The sequence below is a fragment of the Colletotrichum jinshuiense genome, chromosome 1 (assembly GCF_051148585.1).
Source record: "Colletotrichum jinshuiense chromosome 1, complete sequence".
Lineage (NCBI taxonomy): Eukaryota > Fungi > Ascomycota > Sordariomycetes > Glomerellales > Glomerellaceae > Colletotrichum > Colletotrichum jinshuiense.
This window is the reverse complement of record NC_139302.1, coordinates 3,065,708-3,092,259: the sequence shown is the minus strand read 5'-3', so window position 1 is coordinate 3,092,259 and position 26,552 is coordinate 3,065,708. Positions and strand designations below refer to the sequence as shown.

General features: G+C 54.0%; 9 protein-coding genes across 9 annotated transcripts; 5 read left to right on the top strand and 4 right to left on the bottom strand.

Annotated features, from left to right (window-relative positions):
- Positions 1 to 491: 491 nt before the first annotated feature.
- EsH8_I_000780 (calcium-transporting ATPase) lies at positions 492 to 3,664 on the top strand (the record flags this gene model as incomplete). The annotated part of the gene is made up of 4 exons (XM_083268193.1): positions 492 to 609; positions 668 to 825; positions 896 to 3,519; positions 3,574 to 3,664. 4 exons carry the CDS (start codon positions 492 to 494, stop codon positions 3,662 to 3,664), a joined length of 2,991 nt encoding a protein of 996 aa, XP_083118631.1.
- Positions 3,665 to 3,939: 275 nt separating this feature from the next.
- EsH8_I_000779 (proteasome core particle subunit beta 3) lies at positions 3,940 to 4,750 on the bottom strand (the record flags this gene model as incomplete). The annotated part of the gene is made up of 4 exons (XM_083268192.1): positions 3,940 to 4,083; positions 4,144 to 4,595; positions 4,665 to 4,683; positions 4,748 to 4,750. 4 exons carry the CDS (start codon positions 4,748 to 4,750, stop codon positions 3,940 to 3,942), a joined length of 618 nt encoding a protein of 205 aa, XP_083118630.1.
- An 811-nt stretch (positions 4,751 to 5,561) lies between these two features.
- Positions 5,562 to 7,166, top strand: EsH8_I_000778 (uncharacterized protein; the record flags this gene model as incomplete). The annotated part of the gene is made up of 2 exons (XM_083268191.1): positions 5,562 to 5,698; positions 5,759 to 7,166. 2 exons carry the CDS (start codon positions 5,562 to 5,564, stop codon positions 7,164 to 7,166), a joined length of 1,545 nt encoding a protein of 514 aa, XP_083118629.1.
- A 366-nt stretch (positions 7,167 to 7,532) lies between these two features.
- On the bottom strand, positions 7,533 to 8,232 carry EsH8_I_000777 (60S ribosomal protein eL36; the record flags this gene model as incomplete). Its single annotated transcript, XM_083268190.1, has 3 exons — positions 7,533 to 7,695; positions 7,866 to 7,966; positions 8,176 to 8,232. 3 exons carry the CDS (start codon positions 8,230 to 8,232, stop codon positions 7,533 to 7,535), a joined length of 321 nt encoding a protein of 106 aa, XP_083118628.1.
- Positions 8,233 to 9,695: 1,463 nt separating this feature from the next.
- On the top strand, positions 9,696 to 10,307 carry EsH8_I_000776 (uncharacterized protein; the record flags this gene model as incomplete). Its single annotated transcript, XM_083268189.1, has 2 exons — positions 9,696 to 10,060; positions 10,124 to 10,307. 2 exons carry the CDS (start codon positions 9,696 to 9,698, stop codon positions 10,305 to 10,307), a joined length of 549 nt encoding a protein of 182 aa, XP_083118627.1.
- A 913-nt stretch (positions 10,308 to 11,220) lies between these two features.
- EsH8_I_000775 (Alpha/Beta hydrolase protein) lies at positions 11,221 to 12,477 on the top strand (the record flags this gene model as incomplete). The annotated part of the gene is made up of 1 exon (XM_083268188.1): positions 11,221 to 12,477. One exon carries the CDS (start codon positions 11,221 to 11,223, stop codon positions 12,475 to 12,477), a length of 1,257 nt encoding a protein of 418 aa, XP_083118626.1.
- A 3,994-nt stretch (positions 12,478 to 16,471) lies between these two features.
- EsH8_I_000774 (14-3-3 domain-containing protein) lies at positions 16,472 to 17,811 on the top strand (the record flags this gene model as incomplete). The annotated part of the gene is made up of 5 exons (XM_083268187.1): positions 16,472 to 16,483; positions 16,749 to 16,756; positions 16,861 to 17,214; positions 17,277 to 17,364; positions 17,452 to 17,811. 5 exons carry the CDS (start codon positions 16,472 to 16,474, stop codon positions 17,809 to 17,811), a joined length of 822 nt encoding a protein of 273 aa, XP_083118625.1.
- An 843-nt stretch (positions 17,812 to 18,654) lies between these two features.
- EsH8_I_000773 (uncharacterized protein) lies at positions 18,655 to 19,314 on the bottom strand (the record flags this gene model as incomplete). The annotated part of the gene is made up of 1 exon (XM_083268186.1): positions 18,655 to 19,314. The coding sequence occupies one exon, from the start codon at positions 19,312 to 19,314 to the stop codon at positions 18,655 to 18,657; it is 660 nt and encodes a 219-aa protein (XP_083118624.1).
- A 2,252-nt stretch (positions 19,315 to 21,566) lies between these two features.
- On the bottom strand, positions 21,567 to 25,771 carry EsH8_I_000772 (SacI homology domain-containing protein; the record flags this gene model as incomplete). The annotated part of the gene is made up of 6 exons (XM_083268185.1): positions 21,567 to 22,812; positions 22,865 to 22,974; positions 23,031 to 23,140; positions 23,212 to 23,747; positions 23,796 to 25,088; positions 25,137 to 25,771. The coding sequence occupies 6 exons, from the start codon at positions 25,769 to 25,771 to the stop codon at positions 21,567 to 21,569; spliced, it is 3,930 nt and encodes a 1,309-aa protein (XP_083118623.1).
- Between the last annotated feature and the right edge of the window lie 781 nt (positions 25,772 to 26,552).

Genomic DNA, 26,552 nt, shown 5'->3' with positions numbered 1-26,552 from the left:
TTACTTCGCGGCCGCACCAATATGGACAGGGACGCACAGGTGAATGCTGGGACCTTGGGAGCCTTGATTCTTGATGCAGGGGCCCCCACCGACGCTAGCCGAAGAGGGACAAGCTCGGGATCTTTCCTCGACGGCAAAGAAAAGGTTCCAGAAGGGGGAGCTAGGCAATCTGGGCCACTGAACGAACACGTAGAGCGTATTGGAAACTGGCTGTTCAGCGACGATTTCAGCTTCTTGCCCCACCGCGACTGCAATAAGATATGCTGGCTATTTGATCGCAACTTTTCCAGCACCTTCTCTCCTTCATATATTTCATACCTCAAACCGTCGTTCGTACTTGGCTCGGATTACATTTCTCTTCTCTTCCATCTCTGCTGAAGAGATTTTCCTGTCCATCACCGCTGCAGCATCAACCCCGACGGCCGCTAAAGATCGGCTAGACACTGCCGGTTCCTAATAAGCCACGTTCCGCGCTCGGCGCAGCTTTCGCGATGGAGAGCGCATTCGCCTCGCCCACCGAAAAGGTCCTCTCTACTCTGGGAGTGAATCCTACCACTGGTCTGACCGATGACCAAGTCATCGCATCGAGGACCAAGTACGGCAAGAATGGTGAGTTGCTTTGCGACGCGAACCCCGCGATGGTTCCTTGCTAATTATCCTTCCGTAGTCATTCCCGAAGACCCTCCGACGCCCCTCTGGGAGCTCATCCTCGAGCAGTTCAAGGACCAACTCGTATTGATTCTTCTGGGATCAGCTGCCGTTTCATTTGTGCTCGCACTGTTTGACGACGAGGAAGGCTGGAGCGCCTTCGTCGACCCAGCAGTGGTACGTAATCCTTGATGCGAGATACCCACAATACCAAGACTTTCCCAAGCTAACAATGCCGATATTCCAGATCCTGACCATTCTGATTCTTAACGCTGTCGTGGGTGTCTCACAGGAGAGCAGCGCCGAGAAAGCCATCGCCGCCCTCCAGGAATACTCGGCCAACGAGGCCAACGTCATTCGTAATGGCCAAGTCTGCCGCGTCAAGGCCGAGGACCTCGTCCCTGGTGATATTGTCTCTGTTCACATCGGCGATCGTATTCCTGCCGACTGCAGGCTCGTTACCATTGAGAGCAACAACTTCGCCGTTGACCAAGCTATCCTGACTGGAGAGAGCGAGAGTGTTGGCAAGCACCATGACCATGTTGTCGCGGATGAGAAGGCTGTGTTGCAGGACCAAGTCAACATGCTGTTCTCTGGAACAACCATTGTTACTGGCCGCGCAAAGGCAGTTGTCGTTCTCACTGGTTCTCAGACTGCCATCGGTGATATTCACGAGAGCATCACCGCCCAGATCTCGGAGCCAACTCCTCTCAAGCAGAAGCTCAATGACTTTGGCGACAGCCTTGCCAAGGTCATCACGGTCATTTGCATTCTGGTGTGGCTCATCAACATCCCCCACTTCAGCGACCCCAGCCACGGATCTTTCACCAAGGGTGCTATTTACTACTTGAAAATCGCTGTCTCCCTTGGTGTTGCTGCTATCCCCGAAGGTCTCGCTGTTGTCATCACTACCTGCTTGGCCCTTGGTACTCGTAAGATGGCTGCAAAGAATGCTGTTGTCAGAAGCCTGCCATCCGTCGAGACTCTGGGAAGCTGCAGTGTTATCTGCTCCGACAAGACCGGTACACTCACCACAAACCAGATGAGTGTGAGCAAGCTCGTCTACCTCAGTGAAAATGGGTCAGGTCTTGTCGAGCATGATGTCGAGGGTACCACCTTTGCTCCCACGGGTTCAATTTCTCTTGGTGGCGAGAAGGTCACGGATCTGCCTGGCTCCTCTGCTACCGTTCGCCAGATGACCGAGGTCGCTGCCGTTTGCAACGATTCCAAGCTTGCATACGACGCCAGGAGTGCTACCTATTCCAACGTCGGCGAGCCTACCGAAGGTGCTCTCAGAGTTCTGGTTGAGAAGCTTGGACCCTGTGCTCCATCCCACAGCAACCCCGAAGACTGCGTCCACTACGCTAGCTCTCAATACGAGAGCCAGCTTCCCCGTCTGGCCACCTTTGAATTCTCCAGAGACCGAAAGAGCATGTCTGTCGTTGTCCAAAATGGCCAAGAGAAGAAGCTCCTCGTCAAGGGTGCTCCCGAGTCTATCCTTGAACGGTGTTCGCACGCTCTTGTTGGAGCCAATGGAAAGCGACAGGCTTTGACTAGCAAGCTCTCGGATTTAATCTCCAAGGAAATCGTTGATTACGGCAACCGTGGTCTTCGTGTCATTGCCCTCGCTAGTGTTGACAACATTGGCGAGAACCCTCTGTTGAAGTCGGCGAAAACCACTGCCCAGTACGCTCAAATTGAGCAGAACTTGACTTTCCTCGGTTTGGTTGGCATGTTGGATCCCCCTCGCCCCGAGGTTGCCGCCTCTATCCGCAAGTGCAAGGATGCTGGAATTCGCGTTATTGTCATCACTGGAGACAACCGCAACACTGCAGAGAGCATTTGCAGGCAGATTGGCGTTTTCGGTGAATTCGAGGATCTCAAGGGCAAGAGCTTCACTGGTAGAGAATTCGAGAACCTGAGCGACAGCGAGGCGATTGAGGCTGCCAAGAACGCATCTCTCTTCTCCCGTGTTGAACCCAGCCACAAGTCTAAGCTTGTCGATCTGCTCCAGCAGCAGGGAGAGGTTGTGGCCATGACCGGTGATGGTGTCAATGACGCACCCGCACTCAAGAAGGCCGATATTGGTGTCGCCATGGGTTCCGGTACCGATGTCGCCAAACTCGCCGCCGACATGGTGCTTGCCGATGATAACTTCGCTACCATCGAGGTTGCCATTGAGGAGGGACGTTCAATCTACAACAACACCCAGCAATTCATTCGTTATCTCATCTCTTCGAACATCGGCGAGGTCGTCTCCATCTTTCTCACTGCCGCCCTTGGCATGCCCGAGGCATTGATTCCCGTTCAACTTCTCTGGGTCAACCTCGTCACCGACGGCCTTCCCGCCACTGCCTTGTCATTCAACCCCCCCGACCATGATATCATGAGACGCCAGCCCAGGAAGCGCGACGAACCTCTCATCGGTGGCTGGCTTTTCCTCCGCTACCTTATCATTGGTACTTATGTCGGTGTCGCTACTGTGGCCGGTTACGCTTGGTGGTTCATGTACAACCCCGAAGGTCCTCAGATCAACTTCTCGCACCTGGCTCGTTTCCACCGTTGCTCTACCGACTTCCCGGAAATCGGCTGCCAAATGTTCTCAAACAGCTCTGCCAAGTCAGCCTCGACAGTATCGCTCTCCATCCTAGTCACTATTGAGATGTTCAATGCGATGAACGCACTGTCCTCCAGCGAGTCCCTCTTGACGCTCCCTCTTTGGGCCAACATGAAGCTTGTCTACGCCATCACTCTCTCGATGGCTCTTCACTTTGCCCTTCTTTACACCCCGTTCCTTCAGAACCTGTTCTCCATTCTGCCCTTGAACTGGACCGAGTGGAAGGCGGTCTTGTACATCAGCGCCCCTGTTATGTAAGTTTATCCTAAGCTCTCGCTACTAATGAATAAGCGCTAATTACCCCACAGTTTCATCGATGAGGGTCTCAAGGCTGTTGAGAGATCGTTCTTTAGTCAGAAGAAGACGATTGTGTCCTCCAAGGCGAAGAAGGAGAATTAGATGGATAAAGCCCAGCCCAAGCTGGATCATAGATCACTTGTACCATAGAAGCACTGGCATTTCGGCACAGAGCTGTACATAGACCACAGCAGCTTTACATCGAGGCATTAAACCGTCACCATAGTCTTGTAAATCAAGGTCATTCGTCTAGTTCATGTAGGCTTCGATAGCCCTGTCATAGTGGATCACCTCCATCTATTGGTACAAGTTAGAGACCGTCTCTCATTGTAGCGGTTCTATCGAGCTCCCCTTCACAGCAAACCCCGTCGTAAAATTTAGTCTTGTCTGCCCTTGAGCAGTCTCTTAGTGACCTTGTCCTTCTCAATAATGTACACGTGGGCGCCCCATCCGGATAGGGCATCTCGGTCAACAGCGTTTAAGAGTGACTGAGAGATAGTTTCGAAGAGTTCATCGGGTCCCTGTGCAGGAATCTAATGTTAGCTTCTGCGAATTTTCACCCGCAGGTTGGTGCCACATACCAGATCCGGCTCCCATAAGCTCTCGCACATGCCAAAGAGCTGTTCCGACGCCGTGCCAGAGACAATGAAGTCCTTGGCGAAATCGATGCAACCGATGCTGTCGAAGCCGCAGATGAAGGGCTTGCCCGTCTTGGGGTCAAGACCAGCGACAACGGGCGAGACGAAGTAAGGGCCGAAACGGCGCTCATAGAGAGAGCTGCTGACGAGGTTGGCGAAGGTGGTGGGGGCGATGTTGCGTTCCTCGCGGAGACGATACATGTTGACCTTGTAGCGGAAGAGGTCACCGACAGTCGAGACATCGGTGGCGAGACCGGTCAGGCCAAGGAAGACGTCGCCATACTGGAAGACCTTGGGGAAGTTGTTGGAGACAGTCAGGGCCTGCAGGCCGAGGCGGAGATCGCAGGCTATTGCGACACAGTCCTTGCCGACCATTGCGACGCAGGCGCCGCCATCTGGAGAAGTAAGGGTTAGGATATCGCATTTGGATCATTCGGTATTGAGACGGGAAGGGGGAGACGGACTGATGGAGAAGGGGGAGCTCTGGAGACTGAGTTAGCTGGGGGTTTGCATCTTGAGGCTGAGGGGAGGGGGATGAAGAGCATACCATATTGGCTCCTGGAGCGAGGGACCGCTTGGGACTTGGATACTTCGGCCGAGGATCGAAATGAAATTATCGTTCGAATTTACGTCGTGACGAATCGCGGGATCGGCCGTGGATAGCCTTGGTGTTGCGTCGAAGGATGTCGTCGATGGCGGGTCGTGGTAAGGTAGCTGCGATTGAAGTTGACCAGATCGGAATGCTGAGGTAGCGTAGCACCTGCTGTTGCTCTTGCTGCTGCAGGGCAAGGCAAACACGCATGGCGCGGCCGAAGCGGTCGGAAAATCCACCTACAGCGGTCTAAAGCTTGCTGATTGGCCCGAGCTTCCTGGGCAGCTTTCAGCGGGTGCTCAGCGATGATGCACGCCCCCTGGTTGCCTTCGCTGACGGAGCATCTAACTGCCTACCGCCTTCGGACTTGCGTACTGCTCCTTACCTTACTTGACCTCACCTCACAAGCCAAGTGCCTCGACTTTACTGGATTGTTTTTTTCTCGCAACGACTGTATTCAACGGAACAGTGATTTTCCTTGGAGGAATATTCGAACCTCTTGCCACAGAACGCCGCCAAGGATCTGCGGTTGTTGTCTTTCCTCGCTCTTCCGCCATCTTCCACCAGACTAATACAGCACCACCTACGAGCTTGACGCAACACAGCTGCCCACTCCCCCCCGCCTAGCACTCAACCCCGCCAACACCACAGCGGACACGACACATCACCCCAAACACCAAAAGACAATCTACGATTCGATTTAAGCTGGTATTTCGTTTGCCGAGAACAATCCTAGGCTGCCTGTAAAAGGCGTTTCTTCTTCGTCAGAATGTCGTCACATGTGGTGGTAATCGGCACGGATTTGCGGAGAGCCACTGTCAAGGTCAACCCAGGCACCTATCTGATAGATGTTCTCCAAGAAGCCTGCAAAAAGCTCAACGTGTCAAGTGATAAATACCTCCTGAAGTATGCCAAGATAACCAAATCATACACGTCACTTTGTCTGGGAAGCTAACGTCACGACAGACACAAGCAGAAGCAAGTAGATCTGTCCTCCGTCTGGCGAGTGAGCGGTCTCACTCCTGGTGCCAAACTCGAGCTCGTTCAGAAATCCAACACGCCTTCCGTCGTTTCCGTCGCACTGCAACTGCCAGCACCAGATGCCAACGCGGCCCCGAACGGCCGGCTAGTCGAGAAGCTCCCTAGCGACTTCACGATATGGAAGGTCTTGCGCCAGTTCGAGAGCGGCGTTGTCAGCCAAGGCAAGAATCTTAACGTTACTGCACGAGGGGTTGCACAAACAACAAGCGGAAGCGCGAGCGGGAGCGGCCAGATGTATTACGAAACGCCAGTTCTGAACATCATGGGCCGGGAGCTGGCTACGTTTAGCGACTTCCAAAAGACCCTATCACAACTGGGATACAATTCAGGCAGTGTTCTGATCCGACTGTCTTTTAGAAAGACGGACCAGACTCTGTATGAGGCCATGGAGCACATCAGCCAGTTCTTCTCTGAGGTTGAGGCTGAGGCGAAAAAGACCGGTCAAGCACCAACGGCTGCTGCCGAGCAAACAAGCCAGTCTGTGGCAGCCGAGCCGGCTGTGCAGTCTTCCGCCCCCGAGGAAGAAGCCGAAGCTTCACAAAGCCCAGATGCTTCAGAGACCCAGCAAAAACAGCAAGCGCCAGCGCAAGAAGTGCTAGGACAGACAGATACAGCAGCAGATGCCATGGAAATAGATCGGCCAGAACCAGCAGATCCCTTGCAGCCGGTCAGTGTCTTCCGTGCGCCAACTGGTACGACGCCGGCAGCAGCTCTTGCGGAGGTACAAGAAAACGACTACACCCCGACGATCGCTCATGCACAGCTGCATCAGAGTCGACTTCAGCAAAGCTCGCAAAACAAGAGATTGTTATCTGACAGGGAACTCGAGGCGCAAGCGCAAGCCGAGGAAGCCCGTCTAGCTGCTGTCTCCACGGTAGCAGTTAAAGTGCGCTTCCCAGACAACACTTCTGCGCAATGGACCTTTGGACACGAAGCCACCGGCGCAACTTTGTACCAGGGAGTTAGGTCCGTCATGGCACACAACACTCAGGCTTTCAGGCTAGTTGTACCCGGCAGCAAGGTTGTCGTCAAAGACGAGGATGGTACAAAAAACCGACTGATCCACGATTATAAGCTCACGCGTAGCGTACTTCTGAGCCTGGTCTGGGATGATAGCGTGCCAACAGACATCCGCAAGAAGCCCTTCCTCAAAGGCAGCGTTGCCCAGAAGGCTACAGATGTTACGATACCAGATATACCGGGAGGCGTCGATGACAGGGACGAGGACCATCCCGCAGCTTCATCATCAAAACCGGAGAAGAGAGAAGGAAGTGGAGATGGCAACGTTGCAAAGAAGCTTCCTAAATGGCTTAAACTGCCTGGAAAGAAATAGACGGGGCAGCTGTTCCTTGTACAGATCTGATTACAGTTTGTCGCTCATAAGTTCAACTAATAAGGGGTTGACCTTGGAATGACATGGCATAGTCATTGGAATAGAGGTGTCTAGAGTCGTTTCCCTTAAAGCATACATGCAATAGCAGCGTCACCATGAAGAAGAATGCACCAAGCAAGTTCAAAGTAGCAGTTTAGGTAGCAATGGGCATGCTTGAAATTTTGGTATTTGTCGTGAGCTGCAGCTTTTCCTTGATGCAGCATATCAGAAACCGTGAGGGAGTCTGTAAAAAGACCACTTTTGTGACCACGCCTTAACCCATATGCCAACCCAAAAATGCCAGTACACCCGAATTCTTTGATTTGTTTAGTGACCGACACGGCGAGACTCGGCGATGACGCGGGTCATCTCCTCGACCTTTCTCTTGGCACGGCCGAAGGTACCGAGCCTCTTCTTGGCGAGCTTGCGGGCACGCTTGTCCTTGCTGTTGCGGAGCAACTCAATAACGCGGCGCTCGTAGGGGGCAAGGCTGTAAGAAGAGACGAAGAATTAGCACTTGGTTCTTTGATAGGTGCCCAACGTCTCGCATCCCGAGCATTTCCCATCCTGGGCAAAGTGTCGAGTCTTCCCGCGACTCCAGCCTTCTGCTCTGCCCGGGATTCTCCCACTTCCAAATGTAATAGAGTGTTGTTGACTTACCCAGCGACTTCCTTGACGACGTCACGGACGAAAGAGGTGCGCTTGCTCAGGTGTCCCTTGGTACGGGAGACACGGGGCTTGACGACGCGGGCGGTGGTCTTCTATATTACCGAAATCACATCAACCGGTCAGCGTCCATCTTCTGCAAAAGCGGCATAGTGCTCGCTCCCCTCGTGGAAGAGAGGGCATGTGCAGAGATCCTCCACGAGGTGAGACGAAGCGGGGATGATATTTCTGAAAAGTCTTGTGTCCATCTTTCTCTCGAAAGCTTCGCAAAACTTGTTCAGGTCGGGGTGGTGAGGCGACGTACGTGGCCGTGGTTAAGACCGGTGGACAGACCGGTGCGGGCGGGCGCTTCCTTGGCCATCTTGCTCGATGTTGGCTGCTGATGGGCGGTGGGCGGGTTAGTAGTCGTGATGGTCGAGAGAGGAGAACTTCTCGAAAAAAAAAGTTCGCGGTATGGTGGATGGGATTTTCGGTGTGGGTTTGTGTGGTCACGTGGTTGGGGTTAGCGAAAGGATTTGACTGGCCTTCCGCTTCAGGTTTTGCAGACGGGTCCAGTCGTGGTGCCAGCCGGGACACTGGAGTGGAGTGGAGGGGCTGGTGCTTTTTTCACCGCCGAGTGTTGATTGGTCTGTTCATTTCGTGGAAGAACTTGAGAGGGAGAGGTCAAATGATTCAATACTGAGTTTGAATACGGATAGACAAAAGCATCGTTAATCGAATATAGACAATCAAGTATCGTAGGGTATAGATCCTCTGCTGCAGCTCGCCGGCTTTTTGGCACGCCGAATCAGCACGCCTTGTACACATCTAGACCGCTACACTATATGCTATGTCTTTGGTGACCAGTCTCAATGCAACTCATGCGTCTCGTATCTACATCAGGCACGATTGTCTTGAGAGACACAGCAAGTTACATAGTGATGGCCCGAAGTCCAGCAGGGTCTTTTTTTGTAGGCCAGCCAAGTGAAGCCAGCTGCTCCAGAGACGCGCAGTGGCATCTCTGCCAACCCAGCAGAGTCTGCTTCACCGCTTTCCTCGATAATCTGACAAAGTGGTCCTCTGCAGCTCTACCTTTGAAGCACCCAACCGCCAGAGGTTTTTGCCCTTGAATACCGGTACACTAATCCCAGCCAACCCCCTGAGCACTGCCTCCCGTGCTCCCCTTTTACTACGTAGGGGCACCCGAACAAGATCCGGTGCCACGAATGACGGGCAAGGATCTGCCCCAGCAAGGACCTTGCTTTCTCCCAAAGGGAGCAGCGGGGATTAACAGCCGGCGGTCCAGTGCAGGATGCCAGACTGGGAAACATGAAACATACAGAAGCCAATCAGAACTCAGGCTTCCCCTGGATAGAGCCAACCGACGCAACGCTTTGTGTGTTTATGCGAGCATCAACCTCTCACTTTCGCGGAGCCCATTCTCCATACAAGCCCATCCTACTCCGTAATGACGGCTGGTATCTATCTGTGTCCCCCTAAACTGGAGCTAGGAATCCTCCTCAGCCATCCCGTATACGCGGGCGGCCCGGATGATTGCATCAGGATCGGCAGGCGGCTGGCCTTTCATGAGAGTTTAGCCATGCCCCTGAGAGTATATCTGCAAGGTACACAACGGAGATCTGGGTCTGATCCTGTGTTCACCCAGCCATATTAAAGGTCAAGCTACAGGAAGCAGCAGATCAAAAGACCAGCGTAGTAAACCATCTCGCCTCTTCAGTCTTCACTACTGTTCCAAACCTCAACACACCCTGGATCAGAACCCGGCATCCTTCGTCTGAAATATCCTCTAGTACTTGATAACACCGCGCCGACATACTGCAAGCCATGAAGCTGTCACTTCTCTTGGTTGTCGCCCCCGCGGCCCATGCCATGGTCTCGTACATGGAAGCCGTCCCCGACTCACTCATGGCTATGGTCGAGTCAACCAACTGCAACCTGCCTGACGACTTTCAGATCCAAACCTTCGCTGCTGAGTCACAAGACGGAGGCCAAACGGTGGACTCCTTGGACTTTACATTCAACGACGACAGCACAATCCTAAACACGCCGTGCCACCTAAACTCTTCATCGGTACCAGTGCCAAGCGATGGAAGGACGGCTAGATATGCCTGTGACAACCCCCTCGTGCAGTTCATATGGCAAAACGGGACGATTACTATCATTGAGAAGGTCTGCCCGGGTGATGATGGGTAAGTACACCACATAACCTGCTTGCCTTTGCCCGGCTTGAAATTAACAAGATTATTCCGCAGTGTTGCCGATTACGAGACGTCCGGGAAGGCCGCTGTTCCGGTTGTGTGTGACGGTGGCGCCGGGAACGGCACAAGCAACGCTGCCCGGTCGCACAGGCGCGCCAGGAGAGCCGTTGGATGCAAGTCCAACTCGGACGACATCAGATCGAGGTTCTCCAGCATAAATCCAGTTCCTGTCGTTTGAAGGCAATTTTGGGACGAACATGGAAAAAGGAAACAGTGTTGCCATGCATAATGTAGCAAACAAAGAAACGTACGCTGAGGCGTATCACGCAGAAGGGTCACGAATGCATCTCAGACCGGAGCAGGCTAATATCTCCTGTTTTCGGGGATTGTACATAGAAACTGCAGACCTCGACGACAAGACCGGGTTTCCTTGACGAAAGACCCGATATAAAATCATTGATTTCAGCCCATACACTGTACGCTTGAGACTGCCGAAATAGAACTCTCCAGCAAAGGGCTCCCCTAAGCAGGTGAGGGAGGGAACCGTGGGGGAGAGCACAGGAGGCGGCGGAATTGGCAGCATTTCGCGGGGCATGACAGCCCAACCCCAGGCTTCCCCCCGGCAGCCGCTTCCCACCTCCAGGGGCATAGCGCCGCTCAGGGCCAACCATTTATCGGCAATCGTCGCTTGGCCGAGCGCCTCCGCATTCGTAGCATTTACCTAATTACAGCTACCTATATTTTTCCTGCATGGCCGTATGACCTCACCACGCTCACCTCACGAGATCACCCTGAGACGTCGGTATCCTTCCCGTCCTGTGCGTCTCGTCGCCGAACACGCACACGCACACCCAAACCAACAAAGACTATTTTAGCAGGAACCTCACAGGTGCAATCGTCGTCATGCGCTACTGGAGGGTCATGCTCTGAGGCTTCTTTTGCCATTGATCGTGGCCATCCTCGCTCAATTCAACCAACTTACCAACGCCCATTCTCCTCAATCGCTGCACTTATATCACACGATTCTCCCACTTCAATCGGACGGTGACATTGTGAAGTCAAACAACTTCGAGCAATGCTTTCCAGCTTGTGCAATTGACCATAGCTCACATCTCTCCAAAGTCGATGCAAGGCGATCTCAAACCGACAACATGCTCCTCCCCATGCGACCTCTCCTCTACCTCCTCCAGCTCGTGCCACTGGTTGGCCTTGCTTCAGCTACTTCAGCTACACCGCCCGGCAACTCGTACCAAGAACTGCTGCCGAGCAATAATAGCAACAACGACGTACCGCCACCACCAGTCTCCGTCAAACTCTTCCGATCCCTCGAGCGCACATCGCGAATCGTCGATATAACCTACTGCGTCGGCACATCAGGCATATCGCAGCCATTCTCTTGTGTATCGCGCTGCAAGGAGTTTCCATCATTCACCCTGGTCTCAACATGGAATACAGGGGTTCTGCTGAGCGACAGCTGCGGCTATATCGCTGTGGACCACGGCACTCGCAGGCCGGGGGACGAGGACAGGCTCAACGGTGAAGTTGGGGAGAAGGCCATCATTGTCGCATTCCGCGGCACCTATAGTATCTCCAACACCATTGTTGATTTGAGTACTATACCGCAGGAGTATGTGCCCTATCCGTCTCCGGATGATGGTGGAGAGGCGCCCAAGGAACCCAAGCACAAGTGCGAAGACTGCACCGTCCACATGGGCTTCCTGGCATCGTGGCGTCAGGCGCGGAAGTTGGTCATCCCCGAGTTGAAGAAGCTGAGAGAGCAATACCCCGACTACCCCATCCACTTGGTTGGTCATAGTCTCGGCGGTGCCGTTGCGATGCTCGCTTCTCTTGAGCTGAAGGTGTCTTTCGGCTGGGACAACATCGTCGTCACCACGTTTGGCGAGCCTAAAGTCGGCAACCAGGGCCTATGTGACTATCTCGATGCCGTCTTCGGACTGGACAACGAGAAGGAAGAGGATTTCTTGATGCGAACTTACCGTCGCGTAACACACGCCGACGACCCGGTGCCGCTTCTCCCTCTCGCCGAGTGGGGATTCAAGCCGCACGGCGGCGAGTTTTATATCGCCAAAACGGAGCTTTCGCCCTCCCTCGAAGATGTAGTCGTCTGCAGCGGCGACAGTGATGCGAATTGCATCGCGAAAGGGGACAGCAGCTTCCTCGGGGCTAGAGTGCAGGACTTGGAAAAGGTTGCAAAGGCACAGCACGACGAGGCTGTGTTGATGAAGAGGCTGCCGGGCTTTCCGGCTCGGCTCAAGCTTTGGCAGCTGCTCTTCGCCCACAGGGATTACTTCTGGAGACTCGGGCTATGCATGCCTGGTGGCGACCCGGCAAACTGGGGGAGAGACAAGTACAGTCTACACGACGGTGTAATATCGGACGAGCTTTAAGCGTTGATGCAGGCGATGACATTGAACACTCTTCGAAGCGTGTGTAAACATCTTACGTTGTTGTTACAGTATTGTATGTGCAGTTGTGTATTCGGAAGGCCAACGAAAAGCAAAGGTGATGAGGCGTTTAGTTCAACGGGTAGCCGGCGTTTTGTTTTAGATAAAACCATTCGTAGCTTGAGACTGCATGGCAAAACAGAATTCCTAATGGTGTTTAACCACGTCTGGCTTGAGTCGCTGCACACGCCAACCAAGGCGGTCCAATTCTCGGCGCTCTGGCCGAAGTACGAATCGGCAACGAACACACGAGGCCTCCTCGGCCACGCCTGCCACCCAACGGGTGGGTTAGTTACTCAGTGAGTAAATTTGCCACGCGGGAAACTCGAGGCAGTCATCGGAAGACAAGGTCTTTGGGGGGGAGACCGGTCTAGATGGATCAATGATGGTAAGCTAGGCCTAGTCCTCACGGGAAAACGAGGCTGCTGACCAAGGGGTTTTGTTTGCCTCTCTCACGAGGGGGAAGAAAATTACCACCAGGCTTTTTTCCTCCCCCCTCTCCACCCGTGTGATCTTCTGTCAGTCTTCCCGCTCCACTGGTTCTACGCTGAGTTGGACTCCACGCAAGCATGCAATATGCGGACGCCGGGTACAGCCCGGGTGGGTATGGCCCGTAACATCCCAAGCTCGCTTGAATTCCTCGCGGCTATCGGCCCCCTTCTACTGTTCGCGCCGACCCAACGTGGACTGGGTAGGCTTGTTGTCCGCATGAATTTTTTTCGCCCGCGTCTCCGGGTTCAAGGTCTCATGCCACTTGGAGATAGGATGCCGGGGTGGAAGATGAGGGGTAGAGCAGGGCGAGGCTCGTAAAGGGGGACGGGGTACTGCCAACGCATGGGCTGGTCCATCAAGAATGCGTGCTCGGGATCGCAGAAGATGTTTTGAACTGTGAGTGCTGCAACCGCCCAGAGGATGCCACGCGATAAGGCGGCAACCATGGGCCTGTTGCATACGAATCGCTTGTTCGACCCGAATGCATGGAGGGGGATCCCCCCATGGGCTGTGCTGGATGTGAGTCACCGATGTCTGTGTGATGGCAACGAGTTGGAGGGTGAGAATGGCCTAACTGGGGAGGGAGAGGGGTGCCGGGAAAAAACTAGATATCAGAGGTCAAGTGTGAGAGATCAAAAGAGTTTCTGATCTGAACTGGACATGGGGAAATTTGCATGCTGGGTCTTGCTGCTGGTTTTGGTTCGGTTGATGTGCAAAGAAGGATGACCATATGATGGCATTCGAGCCTTCGACGTTTCACTCGCTGGGACTCTCAGTGAGGGGAGGACGGGGATGGCGGATAGTGCGCTGATCGAACGGGGATCATCCCTTGGGTTGAAACCGGTTTCTTTGGGGATAAGGTAGAGGGACGACAACAGATTGATGATGAACGAACGGATATTTTTGTAGATTGGGCGCAGCCGGGTGGGCAAGGCGGTTTCGTGCATGACCCTCTGGACAAGCATGCGTGCAAGCAGCACGAGATGCAGCAAGGACCAACACAGGGCAAGGTAACCGTTTGAGAGGTTGCGAGGGCCGTCGTGGTTGGACGGCAAGTCGGCTGGCATCATGGCTTAGTCGGCCGAGTGGCTGCTGCTCCTGGCGGCAGTAAGGCGCTCGGCTCTACAAGATACGCAGGTAGCATGGGCACGGCTAGCAGTTGGTGACGAAGGGCAACTCGCGTGTGAACAGCAATGGAAGATGAGGCAGATTGCTATGGAATTTCCGCTGGCCTTGTCTTTTCCCGCCTCCCAGGGTAATCCGGTGGATTGTCGTCTAGGGTCGGTTGGCGCTCATAATAACGTTCGCTTCCCTTTTAACTTCGTCTGGCAAGCAATCTCGTATGGTCCCGACCAAGTTGTGCGGTGCATCTCGGTCAATAGGTGGACGACAACGATGGAGCCAAAGGTAGGAAGTGAAGTCAAGGGTGATTCACGAGCCAGCTGTGGGTGTAGGTTGACATAGCCAGGGAAGAGATGATGATCCGAGACAATATGGGATGGCATTTGAGTGATGGAGCAGATGCTCATCCCCCGAGATTTGGTGCGAGATGAGCCGACGCAGTCTGGAATTCCGGGGCCTGCTTCGATAGGCTACACAGTTTGAATGGGAATCCAGACGTATTACCTACAAGAAGTCCTGGGACCCATTAGGTTCAATGGATTGTACGTCAGCAAACCCAATCAGTTGCCCAATATGTTCGGGTGTCTGTTTAATGTCGATTTGTATCGTTAAAGGTTACGCCATCGATGTGTTGGGCAGGGCAAAGCAGGTGAAGTGAATGTGACATGATGGGAGGTGAGGTGAGGGGCGGGATTTTTCCTGATAAGCTGACTGTAGGGTGTGTGGTCAGTATGAGGCCAGCAGGCTCTATCACGCGTAGATGTGCTTGGAACAAGAGAGAATCACCAGAGAAGGAATCACGAGACAGGAAAAAAAGGCAGCTCTGCTGAAGCTGAAAGATACGTACATGGTGGGCGTGTCTCAAAGCAAGAGCGGGGGAGCTGCATGGGAGGGTAGGTCTAGTGTCTGAACGTCCAGTCAGCCAGTCAGCAGCCAGGGTTTGCATGTTGCTGTGCTGTGCTAGCTATGCTGTGCTGTGCTGTGTTGTGCTGAGCTGGCTGTCCACCTACACGCTTGAGTACACATTCAACAAACCAGGCAAATGACCTTCACCTGAGTTATCTGAATGACCCCCCTCCCTCACAGGCTCGGATTCGACAGCCCATTTCTTTTCTTTAATCTCCTGGGCTCTGTATATGTAATCTCGAGACCCGGTGGCCTCGTGACAAGAGCTCAAATGGGCAACCAGTCCTTGCGAGCGGTAATTGGCGTATGGGCACTGGTCCGGGGAGAATGGACTCATTGGCTTTGACTTTGAAGGCACCATCAGCGAGGTACTTGGGAAATAAGGGAAGCAGCATGTGGTTTTTAGGGGGGTGTTTTTTTTCCCCTTCCTTTTCTTTTTCATCGTCGTTGAAGTACCCCCTCTGTACATCGACAGCTCTTTCTGCTGGCTGACTAGCACTTGTCTACAAGGGCGATACATTGCCTCCCAAGGTCGCTCTTGACACGGAATCTTACATTTGATGCTCAACAAGCTAATCTCAAGGCTATTGTCCACCAAAGGGACCTTGCCGAAATGCTAACGCAAATTGGCCCTGGTGTCTCCATCCAGTCCCAGTCTGCCCGGGTGCCCTGCTATCTTACCAGAGCAAGGAGCTTTCGCCCAGTGAAGAGCATAGTGATGTGAACAGAAAAGCAGTGAGAGGACTAAAACCCCCGGCCCCCTTCCCCCCGCCTCCCTTGCCTCATTCACTGGCCGTACCGTTCTAGTAACGTTAGGCGCAAGGTACAGGTGTGCCTAGCCCAGCCCGGCGCCCCAGTTCTCTTCCCCTCCCACCAAATTGGAACCTGCACAACTGTCCCCGAGCCCCCGAGAGCCTGACCACTTCACTCCAGTCAAGTCCAGTCCAATCCAGGGCCCATTGCCCAGCACAAGCAGTAGTTAGTGAAGGGGAAGGGGGGGGGAGGGGAACCACGTAGTGGGGTTGCGGCGGCAGGTGCAGCCAGCAGGCACAGGGCAAGCACGTTACGGCGAGGTAATAAGGTAAAGGGTAAAGTGGTAGGGGAGGAAGTAGCGACCAGTGACCCCAACCTGAGAAATCAGCAGGAGGAAGGAGCAACTTGGGCCAACCCGATTAAATCTTCACTGGCCTCGCAACTTCCCTTTGAGATTCCCCCTCCCAAAATATTCGTCACACGTAAACACACCCTCTTGCTCCCTCCTTCTCCCACCGCACATCTTTTTCTCTCTTCATCAACAAAACAAAGCCGCGTCAACTTCTCACCACCCCCCGACGCACGCCTACCAAACATCCATTCACACCTTCTGTGATCTCTATTACCTCTACCTAGTCACATCACCTCAATCCCCGAGCTCAATATGTCTGGCGATGTAAGTACCATTTTCCCCACGGCGCCCAACACCACTCCAAAACCCCTCTGTCGCCCCTCGTTGCCTACCTGTGCTACGGCAACGATGGCGATGATGATGCGACCGGCAGTCCTCCGCCTATACCGCTCGCCTCGATTTTTTTGCTTCACTTGAGGTGGCCAAGGCCGATGTGCCGCTCTCCTGCTACTCCCCCCCCTCTCCTCAAATCACTCATGACTGCTATCCCCTGGGAAAGAAAGTATGCTGACTTCTGCCCCTCTTCTAGCGTGAAAGGTTTGTGCCGAGCCGCCTCCTCGTCGATGGACCTCCACCCATCAACTAGACCACCCTTGGCCAAGGGTCTTGCGCGCAACGTTTTACTGATTATCTCCTTACAGCAAGACCTTCCTGGCTCGCCTCTGCGAGCAGGCCGAGCGCTACGATGAGATGGTTGGCTACATGAAGGAGGTCGCCAAGCTGGGCGGTGAGCTGAGCGTCGACGAGCGCAACCTCCTCAGCGTTGCCTACAAGAACGTCGTCGGTACCCGCCGTGCCTCGTGGCGCATCATCTCCTCCATTGAGCAGAAGGAGGAGAGCAAGGGCTCCGACAAGCACGTCGGCACCATCCGCGAGTACCGCACCAAGATTGAGCTCGAGCTCGAGCAGGTCTGCCAGGATGTCCTCGACGTCCTCGACGACAGCCTCATTCCCAACGCCCAGACCGGCGAGTCCAAGGTCTTCTACCACAAGATGTACGTTGCGTGTCCCATGTTTGCCATATATCCGGAACTAACCGCTGCGTCCCGTAATCCAGGAAGGGTGACTACCACCGCTACCTTGCCGAGTTCGCCTCCGGCGAGAAGCGCAAGGGTGCTGCCACTGCTGCCCACGAGGCCTACAAGGTAAGGAGAACCCCCCCCCCCCCCCCCCCCCCTGTGTTTAGTGTCACCGCCTTCAAAACCAAAGCTGACGCCATGGTCTTTTAATAGAGTGCTACCGATGTCGCTCAGACTGAGCTGACCCCCACTCACCCCATCCGTCTCGGCCTGGCCCTCAACTTCTCCGTCTTCTACTACGAGATCCTGAACTCGCCCGACCGTGCTTGCCACCTCGCCAAGCAGGCCTTCGATGATGCCATTGCCGAGCTTGACTCTCTCTCCGAGGAGTCCTACCGCGACAGCACCCTCATCATGCAGCTCCTGCGTGACAACCTCACTCTCTGGACCTCTTCCGACAGCGGTGACGCCGAGGGTGCTGCCTCGGGCACCGCCGATGCCGCCGAGGAGAAGAAGGAGGAGCCCAAGGCCGAGGAGCCCAAGGCCGCCGAGGAGACCCCTGCTGCCTCTTAAATTCCTGTCTTACCCTGATACCACTCCATCTCGGTTTGCGATAAGACTGAGATGGCTCGTCTATTCGGCCGTCGGTATGCGCTACATGCGGACCTGCTGATGGCTGGATCTGGCCGCCACATTGGTGGCTCATGATATCTGTGACTCGCGTTGGGTCTCTTGGCGAAAGGGGAGGCCTTTGGGGATTTGGGCGCGGAGAACGGAATAATGCGTGGCATGGTCCTCTTTTGGTCCCTTGGATGTCCATCCAGGTCTGGAACAGTTTCGTCTCGGACCGGGAGGTATTTTGAGGGCTCTACTTGGCAGCTAACTACCAACCTTCCCCTTCTTCATATTTGTCCATGCCCAGAGTCTTTCTCCTTTTGTTCTCCTCGAATCCTGCTTTTACCCCTGTGCTGGATGGTTTACGGCTGTCTCGTGTTCTCTTTTCGGTTTTCCTCATAGTGGTCCTTCAGTTGTCGCGCGTCTTCTCACGGAGAGAGAGAAAGTTTCCCCCCCAATGCCCCTGTCTATTCAGTCTACAAGACAAAAAAGAAAATAACAAACGTTCATCAACAATTCTGCCCACGGGGCCCGATACCCAGCCAATGTAGCCTTGCACATTTGACACGTAATCCGAATATGGCTCAAATGTATCCCGTCTCAGGGATCAGCAGGATGATGATTGATAAATGAACAAATTGGTATTTCCCGATTACGACCATGTACAGCAGATATATAATTATGTGAACGACACATTTCAAAACGCCTGGCACCCACCATTCCATATTTCACCCTCGACAAGCGCCCTGAACACAACCCTGCTCCCCGAGCCTGGACTGCCCCCTCACGTATGTACAATACTCAACGGCTCTCGTGTGTCCTGGAAAGCAGTCTCTCGGCCCTCCTGAGTCTGGCTTGCTTCTCAGCAATCAGTTTCGGTACATGGCCCCGCCCTTCCGAGTCGGCCCCATCGACGGCATAATCCAGATCCGCATCCGCATCCTGAGTGGCGGCGGCGTTGGGGATCGTTGCGTGGGTTGCGCGGCGGTACATGTTGGTAGCCTCCTCCGCGCCACGGGGCGGCATAAGTCCGGTCCTGCTCCCGCTAAGTTTGCGGACCAAGTTGCGCATGCCACGGAAGATTGCGCGATTCCCGTGCTTCGCGCGGAAGTTGCCCGCCGGGATGTGCCCGCTGGGAAGAGTTTGCGTCTGATCGAGGTAGGCGGCGGAGGGTTCCTGACCCATTGCTGGCGGGGCACCTAGGCGGGAGCATGTAGGGCAGTGTGATGGTAGCGACGGAATGACATCAGTTCTCGGGAAGGTGAAGGCATCGCCTGCGCCCGGCGACGAGGCGGAAGAGGAGGCGGAGGACGAAGCGGCGGAGAGGGAGATGTTCGTCGACGAGGCGGACGCTGCCGGGGAAGAGGGGGGGCAGGTGCAGAGGGACGCTGAGGCTGCGACCTCCTCGCGCCAGATTTGGATTCGCTGCTGTTTGGTGATGGACGGGTCGTGGAGGGACATTTTGAAGGATTTGTTTCGGTTGGTGACAAGTTTAGGGGATTATGAGAATATGCTGTTCGCAATTGTTTGTACGGTACGATGCTATCAGGTGCTGTGCGATGGATGGGGCTTCCAGAGATGTCCTCGGCAAGCGGTGATTGGGACGTCTCGCGTTGCTAGCAGTATTGGAATGAGAATGATACTTCAGAGCCAAGACCGAAAGCAGAAGGTTTGGTTGGCTTCGAGAAGGTCTGCACTCTCTGGGCAAAGCAGGAATTAGGTATTGCTGTGGAGGACGGGCGTCGCCAGGATCCGTCCGCTTGGTGGTTTCGTCAAAGACACGCAAAAGTGTAAACAATGGGGGGGGGAAGAAGAAAAGAAGAGTAGAAGATAAGAGGGTATATTTTAGCGATATGCGGGCTCTGTATATGTGGCACGGGACCGATGAATGTTATGAGCGTCTGCCACTGTTTGGTAGATCGTCTCTAACACCGTTCATGTGCTCCTTTGGTTGGGCTTCGTTTAGTCGGCGCCAACCCCGGATTCTAAAGCCTAGTTGGGGGGGGACGCAGTTGGCATGGGGCAGACGACACAGTTTGATGGTGGGTTAAGGGAACAAAGTGGACGAAGCTTTGGATCCAGGGTAGCAAAATGATGCAGTAGGATGGATGAACGAGTCAAGCTCTTTCTTGTCATCCGGTCTTAGGGAAATGGCGGGAGGCCCTAGCGAAAACGCCTCTGGGCGTATGAAACAAAAGATTGGTGAGCCAACCAGAAGGAATAAGAAAAGTAGCAGGCAAGGCCCAGAAAAGAAGAAGGAAACCAACGGCAACGTTGGCTTGTGACTGGTAGGTGGTAAGGTGGGGGCGATAGGAGTTGAAGCGGTATGGTCGATGCTTGGTGGTTGCTGCAGGTCTCAAAAGGAAACAAAACAACACGAGCGATGATGGTAAGTAGCGGTGGGGTGGTGACTTTCGTTCGACAACGACCGGCTGTCCGTCCGTCGTTCGGCCCTACGAGCTAAGGGCTGAGCTATCCCAGAGGGGGGGAGGGAAGGGAGATCGGCAGGTGACTAGAGTACGTAACTGCAGTAGTGCACAGGATTGCGAATTTGGGATGTTTGAAGGTTTGTTTAGAGGAACGAGAGGCAAAGCAAAAAATCACAAACAAAAAAGGAGGATGGGACGGGACGAGGGCGATCCGGAAGGTGAAGCAGGCCGGCTTGCGCGCCGCTCGTACGGAGTCGAGGTTTTGAACAAAAGGAGACCAGACAAGTGTTTGAGAAGGGCGCTTTGCTACTACTGCTTTTGCTCCTGATCCTTTGGGACGTTGTCTGGTTCGGGGTTCGCCTGCCCCGCGATCGGCAGGCCCAGTCCAGTTGACCACTGCCGGCGTGCTGCACTAGTGCAGAGAGGTGGTGTTGGGAGCAGGAAGCAGCAGCCCTTTGATTTGACCCAACTGGGGTCCTGGGTACCATGTTTGAGTGGGTTCCGCAAGCGGCTTTCGCGGGTGAAGAGGGACACAGAAAGTGGTGCGGGCGGCGCGGCGCGTGCTATGAGTGATTCAGCCAGGCCTGAACACCCCCTCGTACAGTGTGGCGTTTGAGGCGTGACCTAGACTTGGACTAGGGCGGTCGCGCTTGGTCGTGCCGCTGTCAGATGTCAATGACCTATAAAGGAAAAGAGGGGGGTGGAAATGGGAGGATGAGGTGTAGTGGTGTTGATACGAGATAGATATCCTGTGTCCAACGGCCCATGAGAGGGAGGGAGGCGAGTGATGATAAGGGAGGAAGAAATCGCCTCCCCTCTACGATGTCGAACTCACGGTCAATCCAGCTCGTTGAAACCCGTTTGTGGCCAAGTGAGTGTTACTTTGAAATGACGTCGCGTGGGTGTCTACGGTTGGCGTGGTCCCCCAGCTCACCCACATCGGGGTCTGGGTCGGCTCGAGATTTGACGCTCTGGCGAGGTAAACATTGGGCCTCCGCCAACATCAATACCATACCTGCTTAGCAATAGAATGCGCCAGTTTGTCCCTAGAACACGGAAAGGGAGATATTGTGTGAAACCGAGCCAGGCTGTGTGGCGGTTGTTTTGTATTCTTTATCACCTACAACCAATCCCGTGGTGCTGTGGCATCAGTAAACTCGTCCAAAGCAGCCATTATCCTTTCTTTTCCGGCCAACCTTTACAATCCCTTATTTGTCTATTGTGTAAACAACACCCGCCCGCTGGTGTATGATGTCCATCCCAAACATCTTAGACATTAACCCGTCATTTCTGCGTAGTAGGAACCAGCGTCTCCCAGCTTCCCATGTCACTGGGTCCGTCATCACCAAATGAGTCTAGCAAGTCTACTGGTGCATTCTTCTGCATCTTGGCCGGGATTTGTGGTTTAGGACGTGCCTCACCAGCTCTCATTCCCGGCAAAGCGACCGCCCCGGCCATCGGGGACTGTCTTCCAACCTCCATGTTCAACGTTCCCGCCCGCTTCAGCGGCTTAACCGGTGTAGGAACCGGCTTCCTAGGAAAGCCGCCACCCGTGCCCGAAGTCGGGTTGTTGAAGCCCGTCGAGGCTCTGACCGGCAGCGGCGGTCTTTCTGTTGGGTCATCCTTGTACTGGCCGAATCCGTTGCCGACTAACGCCGGCGATGTTGCAGCGGGCGCCGTAGCCAGATGTGCCGGCTTCTTTGCAACAGGCGGCGCTGGTTTCGACTTGGATTGTTGTGACAACTGCGAAATTTGAGATATCGCAGAGGATGGTCGTGGAGGAGGCGGTGTGGGAGTCTGCGATTTGTTTGACGGGATTAGCGGAGGTTGTTGCATTGATGCATTGGCCCCCGTCTGCCTCCTAGGCGGCGGTGGCGGCGGCGGTGTCTCCCCTCGTTGTGACTTATCATCTTTGATGTTCAGCGCGCCGACCTTCGATGGTAAGGCTGACGGATCATATGGTGGTGGCAGCCTCCTAGTTGGTCTGTTGGTGGCTGACGATGAGAGATCACTTGGAGCGTAGACATGCTCGTATGGTGACGTGGACACGCTAGAGAATGATGACAATCTTGACCTCGGCACGTTTACCCAGTCCGGCTCCCCTGTTGGCGTGAATGGGTTCGGTGGCCTATTGGGGTTGAGGACCGTACTGTGTCCATCGGGAGCCTTTGGCTGTTTGATGTCAACTCTCGCCTGCTGCTTGTTCTCTAGCCACCACTTTTGACGGTCAGAGCTTGCAGGAGGCAATCCTGGCTCAATGGCTTCGTATCCAATCAAATCTTCATCGTCGGTTTCCTCCGAATCCAGATTTGCAGTTGAGTCTCCAACTTCTGCTTTCCGTCGTTGGTAAAGCTCTTTGCTGATTCGGTCTCGGAAAGCCTCATCAATGATGTTTACGCTGCACTGGAATACGGCATAAACTGGTCGATGATCCGAGAACTTCAGTGGAGCTGAGTTGTAAGCCAGCTGGCGCAAGTTTCCACCTTTACGCAGAATACGGTCGGTCCAGGCTGGGATTCGTGCTTTCTCACTATTTCAAGTCAGCCTCTATACAGTAGCCCGTACCAGCTTGTGCAACATACGATGTGTCGTATTCGTCCGTCCCAAGATCAAATTTGTATGTGGGTAGGAAATTGATCCGGGCTTCTGAATAGAATGGAAACGCAAGGCCTGCAATCATCTGGAGATTCAACTAGAGAGAGGGTACTGTTAGCGTGGTTGTCGCCTTGAGGGGAAACACGCTTATACCTGGTCATTCTCATACAGCGTCTCCAGGTCTCGCTTCTTAATCAACCCGCGAGCGGCCTCGGAATCGAGACCGATTCGGTAGTTGAAGTCTCCCAGCCATACAACAGCATCTGTTCCGAGGTTAGCTTTGATACTGCAGTTGTGCAAGAGTCAAGTCCAAGAGGTTCACTCCTGTACATACCATGATCGTCGATACCACGATTCCGCTGGAAACGCAGACCATGATGGATTGTCGCATAGTCCCTGTTCCTCTCGTCGTAATTTGAAAATCCAGCAGCCAAATGGGCTGTTACAAAGCAAATGTGGGTATTCGCGTAGTCAAATCGGATGGCAACCGCGCCTTTGTTGCCCGCCATCCCCGACAAGCCAGTCTTTTTGACGCTTCCTTCAACGTTCTTAATGTTGCCGAGGGCCGACGCCTTGACAAAGATGCACAATGCCGCACCAACAAGCTGTCCACTTCGGAGTAAGACATATCTCTCACCACCTTGTACCTGAGCACGTTGATTGAGGCACCTTCTCACTGCGGCCTCCCACATTTGTTTCCTTGAGGGATCGCTGTTCATTATCTGCTGCGGGCTCAATTCGACGATCTCTTGAAATCCCACGGCGACAATATCAGGCTGCACATTGCCAAGCTCCTCTGGGCATAGCCACAACGCAAGGTCACTGTCAATGCCCTCGGTGCGACCATTCAGATTGAATGTACCAACCAACCTAGGAGTATGAGTACGTAGAAACTGACATCATGGACGGGGTACTTACATGGCGATGTCCTGGACGGACGAGAATTCGGCGTTTCTCTTGGTAAGTTCGGCGGAAACATAGTCACTTATGGGATCGAATAGAAGAACAGGAGTTTGGTTGACGAGACGTCCAAGAAGCCGATCAATCGTTGTTTGCCTTGCCGAGTCCGTGAAATTGTTGTGGTAGAGTCGCTGCACCGATTTGCGCATGTCTGCCACAGCGCCGGCCAAGGACATCTTGCCGGTACGTGTGAAAGAGGACTTGAGTGCACCAGTACCAGCATAAATCTTGGAAAGAGCGTCGCCGTTGTCAGCCCAAAGGGTGGAGTGTCTCATCCAGAAGTCTGAAGTAGCGTATTCGCCTCGGTGGCTCAGGAAGGCTTCTGTAGCCATCTGGGAAATGAGGGTTTGAATCAGATTCGTCCTATCCAAACAATCAAGACAGTTCGTCCGGAAGACGCCTTCTTGCTGAAGAACGACTACCATCCGGCTTGGGCCCTGATTGTCGTTGGTATCGGCGACACCATCCTCCGTCTCCTCGGCCAAATAGTACGCAAATCCATCTGTCGAGTTCTCAATGTATCTGCGGATCTGGCGCGCTGCTTCGTAACCCCCTGGACCTTTCGTCTCCGCGTGGAAGTCATAGTGGGTTTCTCTCAATAGCGCGTGGTCTTGCGATTCGTCTTCTCCAACTTGGCTCAAGGGGCAATGCTCAACTCCAAGATGGTATAACTGACTGAGCTGTGCCTCGCCGGGCTTACCCTCACTCAACAAATTGACCACATGCACGGCACCGTAAGCCTGCTCCAAATCAGCAAAATGCTTGTTAAAGGCTGGCTGTGCCCCCTCGGGCGATCTGATGATGGTGATATTCTGCTTGCCGGGGATGAGTTCCGCCGTCTGCTCCCAGAACAGTGGAACGGAGCCTCTGACTTGAGCATAGGAAAAGAGAGTGCCGCCGGGACTCCAGTAGATGGTTTCCGTCTCAACGAAGTTGGCCACATTGCCGTCGTCATCGATGCCTCGTGAGTTAAACCGAGTTCCTGCTCTACGACAAGATAGCCGCGATATGACAGTCAGGTATGAAGGCAGCCCAGTTGACCGAGTCTTCAAAGGAGCGCTTGATTGCGGAATCGCCATAGTACGACAAAAGCCACGAATAGCAGAAGTCAGAAACCTGGATGAGTCTAAAGCCTCGCGCTCTTGAGGGAGCAGTCGGGATCTAAACTGAACCAATGGGCTAATCATGAACGAGTTCCACAAGAAAGAGTCGTCGAAATTATCGATGTCAAATGCATAAGAGTTCACCGTCCTGAAACAGTCAGCCAACTGTACGCACCCGAGGAGACCTCCTCCTTACCTGTCTTGCAATCTGTTCGTTAGATCGAAATCAGTGCTGTAGTAGAAAGTGCCATTTGCCAGAAGCTTGCGCAGGTCTGTACATGGATGTTCCACCGTGACCTCCCGCCCCCTGAGATTCTGGCCATAGACGGAATTGGCGTCCGACAGCTCGGAGTCTACAGGGTCTAGAGAAACAACATCGTCCCATTCGCTGCTGTTGAGGCAGAAGAAGGCGACGCTCGCAATCCGCTCCACAGTCTCCCCCGGTCTAAGTGTGGCAACTCTTGTGGCATGTGTTACGACAGAGAGGAAGACGTCGCCCTCGACGGATATAAGACCCAATGTTCCAAAGATCGGTCGCGGGGTTAGAGGTCGGTAGTCAGCCAGTGTCTTTTTAGTGATCTGAGTAAATTCGACCATGCATTTTGAGGCAGCACCATCGCCGTTGGGTCGCGACCGAGTGGATGCGAGGGATGTAAGGGAGCCGTTGGCGGTTGCGCCGATACTGGCGGAGCTGTATCGGAATATGAGGGCGTGAGACGAAGAGACAATTGCTATGGAGCGATGCGGGTAATCTCGAATATAGATTTGACTAGACTTCTCCGGTGCCGGCACTTGGGCAGGCCACGATCCGGAGCTGCTGGAGTAATCCATGGTGGTTGTGAGGTGTTGCTGAAGGGTTTGGGGAAGCGCAGATGTTGCGAAGCATGCTTGAACGAGAGTGCTGGCCTGCGTTCATCGAGGGGTGCCGTCGTTGGCAGCAGGTGATAAGGGCTCTGGGATGACTTCGGAGGGGAGCAGTTCGTAGGGAGCTGTCGTCGTCGTCGTTGTCGAGAGGTGAATGCAGGCACAATGGCTTGCGGTCATCAAAAGGTTTGGGATGGAGGATGTCGTGGCTGACTGTAGCGGGATTTGGGATGCCAATGCGGAGCCCGACAATGACGTCCGTCCCGCCGGGGGTACAAGGGGCTTTAGAGGCTGGGTCGCTGTATCTTACCGCCTTAGCTCCGACCGGCCTGGCAGCTCCTCCTTCGTTTCAGCCTCACAGACCAACTTGTAACCCAGGGCAGGCACGCGGTTAACAAAATAGTGTAAAATCCCGGGTGGCAGAGCAAGGAGCTGACTGGCACATGCCTACAAGGACCTCTAGAAGGTGAACAGGGGAGTACGTACCTTGCTGCCCTGCAGACCCTCTGGGAACTCAGGATGCATTTGACAAAAATGTGGAGCCCAGTGGATGAGTTGAACAACCTAAACTCTCCTGGCTCAATTTGCAGGATAGAGACAGTGATAAGACACGCGAGAAACAATATCTATACAAGTGAGGCAGGCGGCATCGCACCATTACCAACTCCTGTTGAGAGTCGGAGGGTGAGAAAGCTAGAGATGCGACGAACCCCCCTCTAGACGGGACGGGACAGTAAACACTACGGAA